The 13,161-nt window shown below is 41.2% G+C and overlaps 1 protein-coding gene across 6 annotated transcripts in view; it reads left to right on the plus strand.

The window, feature by feature from the left end:
- Positions 1 to 13,161, plus strand: part of CHL1 (cell adhesion molecule L1 like) — a 194,347-nt gene that overhangs the window by 146,530 nt on the left and 34,656 nt on the right. For all 6 annotated transcript variants that reach the window (XM_054035093.1, XM_054035095.1, XM_054035092.1 and 3 more), the window contains 8 exons: positions 1,065 to 1,196; positions 2,987 to 3,124; positions 4,149 to 4,260; positions 4,713 to 4,879; positions 6,697 to 6,862; positions 7,877 to 8,001; positions 11,599 to 11,700; positions 11,929 to 12,126. In XM_054035093.1, the coding sequence (XP_053891068.1) occupies positions 1,065 to 1,196; positions 2,987 to 3,124; positions 4,149 to 4,260; positions 4,713 to 4,879; positions 6,697 to 6,862; positions 7,877 to 8,001; positions 11,599 to 11,700; positions 11,929 to 12,126 (1,140 nt within the window). The remainder of the gene's footprint in view (positions 1 to 1,064; positions 1,197 to 2,986; positions 3,125 to 4,148; positions 4,261 to 4,712; positions 4,880 to 6,696; positions 6,863 to 7,876; positions 8,002 to 11,598; positions 11,701 to 11,928; positions 12,127 to 13,161) is intronic.

Raw genomic sequence — 13,161 nt, forward strand, 5'->3', positions numbered from 1 at the left:
ACTGTGGAACAAACTCCCATAAGAACCAAGGATCTCCCCACCTTCTGCTCCAGGTGCAAGACATGCTGCTTTGATCTTCTCTAATGTGAACACATAGCAGTGTTTACATATTTAAGAAAGAAAAGGAAAACCCTACCAAAACAAACACTAACACTACACACTCAATTCTCCTTATTAACATAAACATAGTATTTACTTCCTGTTCTAAGAACAAGGAAAGATGGCAGTGCAGCACTGCATCTCTGGCACCACCATGTGGGCAACTTTTAGCACTGTTGACTTTTGAGTGGTGACTGCTCTATCTTGAACATTTAGGGCCTGTTTCAAAGCCGATAGAAGTCAATAGAAAGACTCCCATTTACTTCAGTGATCTTTGGATCAGGCCCTTGGGATCCCAGTTGTCTGACTATTGTGAGGATGATGCAAAGGTGTCAGAAACCACAGGAAACCTCTCTGGCCCATGCAAAGAGATAAGCTTGGATGCAGCCCCTGCATTCCCCGAGTCACCAAAATATTCTCAACACTGCAGGTTCTTCCATCACAGACCTATATCCAGGTCCCATTGAAGTCAATGGAAGCCACATAGTCACATCCAAGGGGAGGATTTGGGTTGAATAGATATTTGCATTTTGGTTACATTGGTTACGTTACACGTCCGTTGTTAAGAGTTTCATATGGAGGGTGTTTCTGAAAATATCAAACCAAGCAACATTGCCATTTTCACCAGCCTTCCTGTCCCCAGACATTTAGCTTTGCACTTACAGCTGGGCATTTTCATTCAAACACTGTCCACTTCTCACAGCCTCTCCTTGGCATTTAATTTCGACAAACACTATCTAAACAGAGGAGAATGGTGTATATATTATTTTAATTTCTCTGGTAGAATGATTTTATAAATCAAAATAAAATAAGAGAATATATTTATCCTTTAAGAGAGAACCTGCTCTGCAATAGTTGATAGAGTGTGCCATCTACTGGAAGCCATTAGTGTTAGCAGCATCGTCATGAACTTTTATTCCTACTAGTTGTAATGTCTGCTGATATGTTATTTTTGTTCTTAACAGAACCTCCTCGGTGGATAAAGAAACCCACAAGTGACGTTTACAGCATAGAGTCAACTGCTTTGCTATTGTGTGAAGCTACTGGCAAGCCTGAGCCAACTATAAAGTGGAAACGTAATGGGATGCCTATTGATAGTAAGTACAAGATACAAAATAGTGTGCTCATGTTACACTGACAGATGCTGGTTGTCGGTGGGTGGGATCGAACTGGGGACTTCTGGAGCTTAGTGCATAAGCCAAAAGCCAACTGGCAGTTAGCTAAGGCTGTAGAGCAGGCTCTAAGTGGTCCTGGTGCCACTAGATGGAACAGACACCACACCTTGAAGGTGTGTGGGTTACATACTTCCCCTAGCTGAGGAAGCACGTCCCGAGCTTCAGAGTCTTCCCAGTTGAAATCCTGGATGAGCCCCCACTTGTAATGCCGACAGACCCCAGTCGTTGCCGGGCGGGATCAAACCGGGGACCTCTAGAGCTTAGTGCATGAGCCTCTACCGCATGAGCTAAAAGCCAACTGGTTGTTAGCTAAGGCTGTAGAACAGACTCATTTAACTCTCTCTCTGAGTGGTCTCGGTGCCATTAGATGGGACAGAACACCACCCCCAGAAGGCGTGTGGGTTATACTCAGCTGGACAAGATTAGCATATACTATACTCCCAGCACAAAAGTTGGTGCATAACTCCAAATGCATCATATGATAGTGGATTTGTCTGGTTTAGCCAAAGTGAATACTTCATGGTGATAATGAAGGGAGTAGAATTAAAGTAACAATAATATGGAAGCTACAAGTGTAATTTAAAGCCTATGGCCAGTCAGTGTATGTTTCTCATCTTTAAGAACATGGATCAGAATCTTACAATACTAGGGCCCCGCTAGGATTCTTGACTAGCACAGAGATAAGCCACAAAATGGCTGAAGAGTAAAGGCCCTGCTCCCTTCTTGTTCCTCCCCTGGCACTATCTGCTTGAATAAGGGTAGGGAAGGGCTAGGCCATGTCCGTCTGTCTCTCTATCTCTCTCTGCCACAAACACACCTGAACCAGCCAGCACATCCGGCTGTACGCTGAACCCCTCTAATGAATTCTAGCTGAGAAAATCAGAATTCCTCCCAGGGACCCAATCTGCAGCATGGCCCCACCATTCTCACTCCAAGTTACCCAGGACACTGTCTATCCCAGGGATCGGCAACCTTTGGCACGCGGCCTGTCAGGTAAATCCGCTGGCGGGCCGGGACGGATTGTTTACCTGCAGCGTCTCAGGTTTGGCCGATCGCAGCTCCCAGTGGCTGCAGTTTGCCGTTCCAGGCCAATGGGGGCTGCGGGAAGGGTGGCCAGTATGTCCCTCGGCCCACGCCACTTTCCACAGCCCCCATTGGCCTGGAACGGCGAACTGCGGCCACTGGGAGCTGCGATTGGCCAAACCTGAGATGCTGCAGGTAAACAAACCATCCTGGCCCGCCAGCAGATTTCCCTGATGGGCCGTGTGCCAGATGTTGCCGATCCCCGGTCTATCCCATCATACTGTATATAGGTGTAAAGAACATATAATATGGCTGAAATTCAAAGTTTTGTAGGTGATTTGGACATTCTTTTTAATGAGAACTGGGTAGTCGGATGCCTTAGGTGCTTCTGGAAATCTTCACAAACATGTACGAAATATAAACCATGCTATTTCTGTCATAGGTCAAATGTCTCTGTAGATAAACATTTTACTGAAAGCCAAGCTATCCACTTCTTTTTCTCCCTGGGAATGATGACATGTGCAATGCTTTAGAGCAGCTTTCTGGTGGTTGGGGAACTGCTAGCCTAATACTGAATATGCAACTTGCCCTTTTGGCTTGCATCTGAAATGGAAGCAGTTCAGAGATGCTCTGTGAACTCAAAGTAATGCTCATTCCTCATCCTACTGACATGCTTTGATTCCTTTCAGAAAGGACCTATAGGGGCAGAGTCTCTGCTGGGGAGATCAGCATTACCAACCTACAACTGCAGGACAGCGCAGTGTATCAGTGTGAGGCAACTAACAAGCATGGCACCATCCTTGCCACTGCCAATGTGAATGTTTTAAGTAAGTACTCCACAACATTAGACTATTTATGGAAAGGATGCGGTTGCCAAGGGACCCAATCCTGCTCACCCATCACTGCTTGAGGCTAAATCATGGGAGTAAAAGTTTGCACAATCAGGCCCACAGTTGTTAATGCTTACCAAAGCTGGCAGTTGTTCTATGGCTTTCATCATTAATCTCAGGATTCTAACAAGTTCATTGTAACTTTGCATTGGTCCAAAATTTGAAGAGATGCTATTTATTGTGTAATCTGATTCAAAGAGCCTGGCATCACGTGCACTATATTATACGTTTAGTGTAAACACAAAATGACTCGTGTGTATACTCTATTTTAAGAATTGTGCCTCGCTCAGAGACTTCTATTAAATAAAACAATAACGGATAGTTGAGTTGAGACCGATGGTGTGGAACCGGGATTGTGCCCTTAACTGTACAATTATATTATTACACAGATCATTAATCTGGAATTTCAGTTTTTATTACCAATTTGTTCGTTTAAGAAACAATCATAATGCTGGGAATTGACTTAGTGGAAGCAGTCCCCATTGGCAGCAGAACCAATGTAGTTTCCCCATTTCTGGAACATGTCCTAGGCCCTACAGCCCCGGCATTTCATAGAACCAACCTCCTGTTGTCTTTCACAACAAGGTTTCCTGTTGCGTTTACACAGTGGTGCTTGAGAGGGAAGCCAGGGACTAGCTCCAGAGAAGAAGCATGGTATTAAGAGAGAGAGTATGACAGTGAATTCCTCATTAAGTAGATACACCAGCCATTGATCCTTATGAGCTGGTGGCAGCAGCTGTCGAAGCATCTGAGCTGCAGTTGTACTGAGCAGTGGTAGAACAGCTGGAGGCTCCAGAGATTGAATGATTCCCTATTGTGCAGTTCCCTCTTGCACCAGCCCAGTTACTTGAACTCATTGTGGTGCTGTGGTGGGGAGGGCACTGGAAAGCGGATCTGAGAAATAACATGTTTGATTCTCACGCCAAAGCATAACACAGCTGATTTACATTCTGTTTTGCAGATATTGCTCCATTAGTGCTAACTTCAGACAGTGAAGATTATGCCACAGTTGTTGGTTTCAATGCTTTCTTGCACTGTCAAGTTTTTGCTTCACCTCCCGCTGTCATTATTTGGTAAGCCATTGATAACTGTTTGCCTGCTGCTTGTTTTAAATCGCTGGTTTTATATTGAACATGTTATTTAGCTGTACAAACACATTGAAACTTTTCAGTCATCATGTTTGAGTTAAATTTAATAATGAATAAGATAATATCAGTATGGTGGACTTAAACAAGCTTTTTATCCAAGGATCTCAAGGCACGGTGCTGTATGAAGATTAATAAAACCCCACAACATCTGTTTGAGGAAGATATTGTAATATCCAATAGGCTGGTAAACTGAGACATGGTGCGGCTAACGTGACTTGCTCAGAGATATTCAGTCACTCAGTGACATAGCTGGGAACAGAATCCAGAAATCTTCATGTTATTCCTTTGCAATAATCACTAAACCTAAATTCCTCCTGGTTTGAAAGCCTGGTTCCAAGACTCTTGAAAATAATTGGTAACCATTATTATACTGTTAGGATGAGGGATGACAGCACAATGCCACTTGAAGGTCTGCGGTACACTGTATACGAAAATGGCACCTTGGAGATCAGAGAGACAAAGAAAGAAGATTCTGGGTCGTACACTTGTTGGGTGACAAATTTGGTTGGAAAAAGTGCAATCACTGCCAATCTGGGTATCAGAGGTAACTTCTCATTTTATGAATAGACACATCTTTGAAACATGTTAAGACTTTAGAGAAAATGTATTCCAAAACAGAGGTATATTCTGCTTCTTGTAATTGCTTCAAAAATTATCACATGGTTTATGGACAATACTTGATTCAGAAGGACCCAGTCCAGCAAAAGAAGCAGCATCATGTATGGATGATGCAAGGGACAACTATGCAAGGTTTAATGCAAGGAATGTGCAAGAATCAAGACAAGGTATGCACTCTTGCATATATAGTGCGTGGTCCTTCCCCCATGAATGGATGATCCTCACATTGTCCTGGGCACTGCAATAAGAATGACAAGGCACAAGGAATGTGGCTTAACTAGGTCACAGCTTTATTAACACATCTGGCAATAACTTGTCCAGTGCAGATCAGACTTCCTTCTGTAATCCATACCACCTTGGGGAGGACTGGCCTCATCCCATCCCCTTCCACACCATTAACCTGGTCCCAGCAGCATTGCTGCAACCCCACTGTCATCCCCCTTTTTGATTGTTGAGGGCATGGGTATTGGCCCTTGCTATACCAGACATTAGGAACCTTCCACCCCACTTCTTTAGGGGTTGTCGTCTCCAAACTCTACCACTAATTCCAATTTTTCAGGGGATTGGACCCCCTAGTGCATGAGTACCTGCACTGGGCACCTGCCAAGTTTCAACAACATGAGTGATAACCTCCTCTACCCTCTCAGATTAGAGTAGGAGCTGGGTTTTGGAGTCTTGCTGTGGGCATTATGCTAGCAGCCTTTTTGAGACCGGGAAGGATTTTTTTCCATATTCCTAAATTGGCCTGAGCACCGGGGAGGGGAGGGGGGGAGTATTTGCTTCCTCTCAGCAGCCCAGAGACTCAGTGGATATGCTGGGTTTCTAATGTTTGGGTTTTGGGATAATTATAGCAATCCTGTAATGTGTGTTACCTTTAAATTACTGATGTATACTTTCAGCTTTAACTCCATTTTAACACAGGTTTTGTGGGGGTTTTGTGTGTCTTGAAATGGAGGATGGGGTTGGACAGATACAGTTGAGAACATAATCTAAAGTCTATGGGTTGCACATGTTACAGAGGGTTTAGTGTAGCCTGAAGAACGACTAATGATGAATGAGTAGGAAAAGCTGCAGTTTGACTCTGAGCCAACGATGATTTTGCAGGTCTTGTAGTTAGGGAACAAAACAAAAGGAAAACCCTTCTTTTTACTTGTCAGCTGGACACAACTGTTTAGAAATGAATGAGAGACTATAAATATGGGAACAAACAATGAAATGTTCACAAAGCTACTTTTCATTGTATGGCAATATAGCCAATTGCTTTCCATTACTTATTCTTCTGTTTCTTCATTCAGACTGATTTTAAAATAATAAACTTGATTGTGATATTTTTTCCCCACTTGACTTTAATTAGTTTGTAGTTTTCTCTGGGTCATTGCCAAAGTCTATTTGAAGTAGGATTGGGCATAAAAATCATAGTCAAGTTTTTCTCTCTCATTTATTTTGTCACATACTCTAGCAGACCATTAGCTAGGATGTTCACCTGTGATATTTTCCTATAAACTCCTCATTGGCTGTATGATCCTCTTTGATATGAATTGAACTCAAAGGAAAATGCTTTTATAGTACACTAAATGTTAGCACAACCTCAAATCAAAAATATTCCTCCTTAATTTGACTAGTATGCAGAAAAACTACAGTATATTGCTCCTATGATTATTTTCTGCATTTGAATTGCTTGGTGAAAATGTAGTACAATCACCTGTATATTGCTAATCAGAATATCTTTCTGTGATCAACCAGATGCTACAAAACTTGTTGTTACTCCTGATAACCCGCAAGTGTTGAAATCACATTCAGTTTTATTGAAATGTCAGTCTGAATATGACTCACACTTGAAACAAAGTTTTAAATTATCCTGGAGGAAAGATGGAGATGAGTTGCAAATCAACAGCACAGAAGATGGCAGGTAATCTTGATAAAAACCTCTCCTTGTTTTGACTCTGAACCAATACTATATAGCATGGTTAATTTTGTTTCCTAGGGATAGGATATTTTTTATAACTTTAAGCCCAATCTGTGCATATCATAACTGTGCATGCAGCACATATTTTTATGAATGCACCTGTGTTCTTTCAAATATTTTAAAGCTTTGATTTTTTTGAACCGAGCTACGCAGGTAGGTTCATATGTACTTGCTATCCTGTGGTGCAGTATGTCTCATTTGGCAGGTACACTGCACAGTGAAGTACTAAACGTGGCAGCCTACACTTAATTCAAGTGTGAAATGCTAGCTCCACTGCAGCCACTGGGAGTTTTATCGTTGGCATCAGTGGAGCCAGCATTTCACCCCAGTTGTTCAACGCTTGGGTGCTAGATGCTTAGCCAGAGTTAGAAACATTAGCTTAAATAGTATACCTTAAAAGCAGTGGGTTTCTGAATGGTTGTGTCCTAAGCATAGGAATGAAGGAAATCAGGGCTGAATTTTGCTCCCCATATAGTTTTGCCATTGAATTTGATAGGATTAGGATTGGGCCTCTAATCCTATGAAGTGTCTGGAATGGACAATTCTGGAGGATTAAATTCCTTTATTTTTTAGTCATGGAAGAGATACAGCCCCCCACGCCGCACCATGTAATATGACTGAGCACATGCATAAAGAATGAGGGCCAGATCCTCATTGAGGGGTAAATCAGCATCGTGCCATTCAAGTCAATGAAGCCATGCCATTTACTCCAGCTGAGGATCTAATTCTGAGCTCTAAATTGCTACAAAAATAATATTCTAAAGTACAATGTATAATATATCTGCAGCTAAGTCACAATTTTAAATAACAGACGTACGCCACCATTGTATTATTCCAAATGTGTCTGTTATCAAAGGCGTGCACGAACAGGCCTTCAGGAAAAACATGTCTATCAATAATATTCTTCTCTTCCAATTCTCTCTCTCATGCTTATGTAATTTCTTTTTTGTCCTGAAGGATAATTATTGAAATGGATACATTGTTCATATCAAGTGTGACATTCGAAGATCAAGGCGTTTACACCTGTGTGGCTAGTACATCCCTGGACAGTGTCACAGCTGAATGTCAATTAATTGTCCTTGGTAAGTATTTTTTTCCCCCTGGTTTGCAGACTACATCCAAAAATTTAAACAATGTAGTGATTCAGACCAGTTTTTCTACACACAATTTATAGAACATCAGTGGCCTGATTTTCAGAGATTCAGAGCACCTGCAGCATCTATTAATTTCGATTAGGACTATGCTTTCTCAACATCTGTTAAAACTGGGCCCCAGAGCACAATATTCTGATACAACAACACATATAATAATGTCCTTGTTGAGCGCCATTCATCATTTTCTCTTGTGCAAGAGGCAATCACACCAGCTGCAGGAGCTGTTGAAGGCTGGAAGCTCTAGTTGCATTGGTGGAAAAGTTATGCTGTCACTTTGCAACCTCAGGGGGAGGATTCCTCCATCCCCGCTTCCACAGAGATCTCCGGCATGCAGCCTAGCCCCTTGGACTGTGCTGGTTCCAGAATATGATATTACAGGGGCCACCCATGAGAACGTATCCGTTTTGACTTAGATGTATGCATAAGTCTACCTTGCTATTTGAATACACCCTATGCACCGCTTCAGTTATGATTGGGAATACTTATTCTGCAAAAATAGCGAGGCAGCTTTATTTTGTTATCTAAAGTCCTGAACCTAAGGTACCTATATATCCGCCACTACCATAGTATCTGAGTGCCTTACAATCTTTTGATGTAGTTATCCTCACAAAATCCCCTGTGAGGTAGGGAAGTACTATTATCTATGTACTAGTCATTTACTAAGGGCTATTGTCTTATTTGCTCTGGCTAACAGAGTCTTTTAGTTCAAGCATTTGAGGCTCATGCTTTAAGATCCTGAGGTCCCAGGTTCAATCCTTGCCTCTGACGGCTGCAGGCTCATCAGTCTCTATATGTGGCACAGCCATCACGGGAAGGGGACAGAGCACCACACAGAACGGGTGCAGTTACACCCCCATTTTACAGAAAGGGAACTAAGGGCTTGTCTACACTTGAAATGCTACAGCAGCACAACTTATGCCAATGGGAGAGGTTCTCCCACATCAGTGTAGGTAATCCACCTCCCTGAGAGGTGGTAGCTAGGCCAGTTATGTGAGTTTTTCACATCCCTGAGTGATATAGCTAGGTTGACCTAACATTTTAGTATAAACCAGGCCGAAGGCACAGGGAGACTAAGTGATTTACCTAACGTCACACGGGAAGCTAGTGGCAGAACTGAGACTTGAAACCCAGCTCTCCCAAGTCCCACGCTGGCACCATAATCACTGGACCATCCTCCTTTTCTCCTGACACTGGTATGGGCTGCCAGCTGCTCTGCCCATATGAAGCCCTATTGAAGTCATGGGTGTGGTGACCTGGTGCACTGACATGCAATCCATTGCAGAATTGGAGCCTAAGTACCTATCCAAGGGAATGTTATTTTAAGGGCAAGCTTTTGTTTTTGTTTTAATTTAATTCATTAATTTTCTTGGCAGAGGCTGCAGCCGGACTTAAATCACTCACCTGCAGAGTTTTATACTTACTTCATGCTTTAATGATAAATGCTGGTTTTCAATAAAAAGTAAATTAACAACATGACATGCCTTTTATTTACAGTACTGTATTTTTATACTATGTGTAATTCAACATGTTTGTTGACTATTTGTTATACTACTTATGAAAATTCCACGAAGGGCTATATTCCGTTTTAAAAGTTGACCTGCTTGGGGGAAAAAATGGTCTTGATCCTTTTTTGTTTTTATTATGATGTATAAAAAATAGCCAGATGGGGGTTTAAAAAAAAATCTGTGTTTTTCAAACTAACAATTCAAGCTTTTTCTGTCCTTGAAAATTCAATGGTGACTAGAGAACTAACTTCACTAAAAACAAGACACCACAATTTGAGCAAGAAGGAATTTTTAGTTGGACTGTTTAAAGCTGTTTGGTTTTGTTAACACCCATCAGTGACTAATGAACATATTGGAGAACATCTTTTTTAAAATAGAGGACCATTGTCTCTCCAAATAAGATCTAAGAACTCACAACAGACATGCTCTGAGACCCCAAGAGGGCCACTAGCAAAACTTAGGGAGACCATACTGGGTATTTCTGATATTTCAAAGGTGTAATACAATTGGGGAGGAGAGAGGAGGTAGGGTGAGGGGAAGAATGTTTCTAGCATTCTTTACACATCATATGCATGGTAAGAAGGCACAAGCTCACTTTTTAAAAAATCCTGTGCCTTCGCCTTTAATTTAGTTTACAAAAATGCAGTGTCAGTCCTAGTTTTAGCCAATTATAAAGGTGACTTGATTGAAGCAAGAGGAGGATGAAGACTTGCTCAAGGCCTCAAAGCCCAGCTCCTTAATCTGTTTAATTACTATGTCACACAGCCATAGATTAAAGTGATTCCAAGAGATGGAACCATTTCCACTTTGAGGTTTGAAGAACAGGTTCATAATGAACATAGTTTTATTTTTAACATGATTTTTTTAATTTCTTTCGTGGGTTTTCTTGTTTGTATTTAGATGTTATTTCAACAAACATACTACACCACAATACTATTGCTATGAGAATTTTTTTTCCTCAGACCATATACATTTCGTAAAACGGATGGTAAAATTGACAAAACAAGTCTCAATAACTGATGAAGATAAACATCTGTCAGTCTGAATGTGCCTGTATTAAAAGCATTAACTGTAGGATATGCATTTTCACAAACATATGTTATCCCAAACCATAGATCGTCTCTATTGCCTCTTATAAACTTGTTGAGAAACACAAGGTCATTCTGCAAAAATGTCTGTCCTCCCATGCTGTTTTCCTGCTCTCCTGCTGGTTAATCCATCTCTGTAGATGCTGTATTAAAGCTTTACAAGTCAGATTCTAAACTCCTGTATAGACAGACCTTGATATGTAGCTCTGAAAATCAGCTCTGACACAGACAGTGCATATGATGAAGCAGTAGCTGGGGTTGGAATGACCCTGCTGAGGGATTAAGTCACTTTTGTGGCATCTAGATGAGAGATCTAGCCAGGTTGTTATTTCATACTCACCATCACGGCATCTAAGCACACCAACTGGCTTTTGTCCTAGCTTCTAGACGGATCATGAACTGAGAAGCTGGGTGATGAACTTTCTTCTCCACTCACATAGCATAAGGTTAAACTGGGAATCCATCAGGGATAATTAATTTTCTCCTCCCACTAAGATTTAAGGGTGTAGGTTTAATATCTGGTGAAGTTCCCTCTTCTTCCCCCATCATTGCGGTTTGGACCACAATAAATAAGTGAAGCAAATACAGCTTTCTGTTCAAAACAGCACTGAGATATAGTCATTGTTCTATAGACCGTGTTGATTGAGAAAAAATAAATCTATTGCACTAGTTATTATAATAAGAGTACATGAGATTTCCCTGAGAATGAATATAGCAATTCATAAAATTAGAGGATCCACTTTGTGCTTATCTAATAAGGGTGGGATTTTTAAAAGTGATTGTTGCTGGCCTAAGCAAGTCGCCATTGAAGTCAATGGGAGTTTTACCAAAGCCTTCAGTTGAAGCGGTTAGGCCAATGCACAGCATGTTGACATCTTACCCTAAATACATACAACTCGCCTTCTTTCTGCTATTTTCTCTTTATTTCTTAGATGTTCCTGACCCACCAGAAGAGCTACTTCTCTCAGAAAAACAGAACAGAAGTGTTAGATTATCCTGGAAAGCAGGAGGCAGTCACAACAGTCCCATTTATGGTATGAAGGATTCTAGTACCATAGTCTTGCAATTATTTTGTCATTTATTATGTCGTTACCACTAGAATAAACATATAAGGTTCATATACATACTTAATTGTTTTTATTTTTGAAGCACCTTTGTTATATATTAATTTTCTTCTGTGCTTGCCATTGAATTTATATGAGCTTTAATTCAGAGTTATGCTTTTGGTATTATCTCTCTCATTTTTATTTTTCCCATTCCAGAGTCCATTGTAGAATTTGAAGCGAATCGTTTGGAGCCTGGGAAGTGGCAGGAACTCACAAGAATCCCAGGGAACAACACAACCGTTGTTTTATCATTGGCTCCTTATATAAATTACCAGTTCCGTGTTATATCCATTAATGGTGTTGGAAGAAGCAAGGCTAGCACATCATCAGCACGCTATGAAACACCTCCCACTGGTACATACTGTCATCTAATTTCCTAGCTATATATTTTCTAGCATAATGTTCAATCCAATTTATTCCATTAGGGTTTGAAATCAGACAAGGTTGCTTTCAGCCCAGTTTAAGTGATCTGGGACCAGATTTTTATACTTTTGCAAACCTGAACACCTTATTCTATGATTCGTCCCACTGAAGCCAAATGGGTCTCTATGAAGATGTAGTTATATTCAGTAGTCTCTGAAAGAGAGAGGCCAGAGCTGTGACCCACACCAACCAGAAGAGCTGGTACCCTGCGAAGGGGAGCATATGCCACACATTTGCCAAGGGTGGCACAGCAGCAGTGATCTCCTGCACCCTCTGAAACTCTGAAGGACATCATACTAAGTCAGGCACGATGGTCCAGGGGCTTCAGCTGGTTCTGTTCCTTAAAGCTACAATATAGCCCTTTTATATGAAAGCAGTTGCTAGATAGGATCTTTAGCAAGATTTATGGTGAGCCTCCCAGCAGCTCTGAACTTGTCACAAATCTCCATTCACAACACATTTCTCATTGTAACACAAAATGACTGGTTCCTGAAAGTACTTGCAGAGACCAGCTGTTCAGCATTGCATAGTAATTTGCATTGCCCCAGCTTTATTTTTGCTTTAGGTTTTGTTTTTGTTTTTTTTTACGTATAGCATCTCAGCTTCTTCCACAGCTTTTCAGCTCTGTGACACACATTAATGATACACCTTCTGTTTTTCCATTCCCAGCAGGGGGAATGTCTCTTCAGAATAATCCCCCTACACTTGTACTCTGAAATCCAAGTCAGTTTAGAGATATCGACTAAAACTAACCAAGAAGGCTGCTCAAGATCAAACCATATAAACTACATATTTGTTCACTAACCCTCTGTGTCAAGTCATTATGTTTAATCATGGGTTCTTTATTTACATGTTGGTTAGTTGCAACAAAGCCAAATCATTTCAAGTAAGGAAATTAGCCTGGCACTTTTCACATCTACCTGGTTGTTTTGTGAAGATGTAGGGCATAGGGCGGAAGGGGGAAAA

The sequence above is a fragment of the Malaclemys terrapin genome, chromosome 7 (genome assembly GCF_027887155.1).
Source record: "Malaclemys terrapin pileata isolate rMalTer1 chromosome 7, rMalTer1.hap1, whole genome shotgun sequence".
In the NCBI taxonomy this organism is placed as follows: Eukaryota; Metazoa; Chordata; order Testudines; family Emydidae; genus Malaclemys; species Malaclemys terrapin.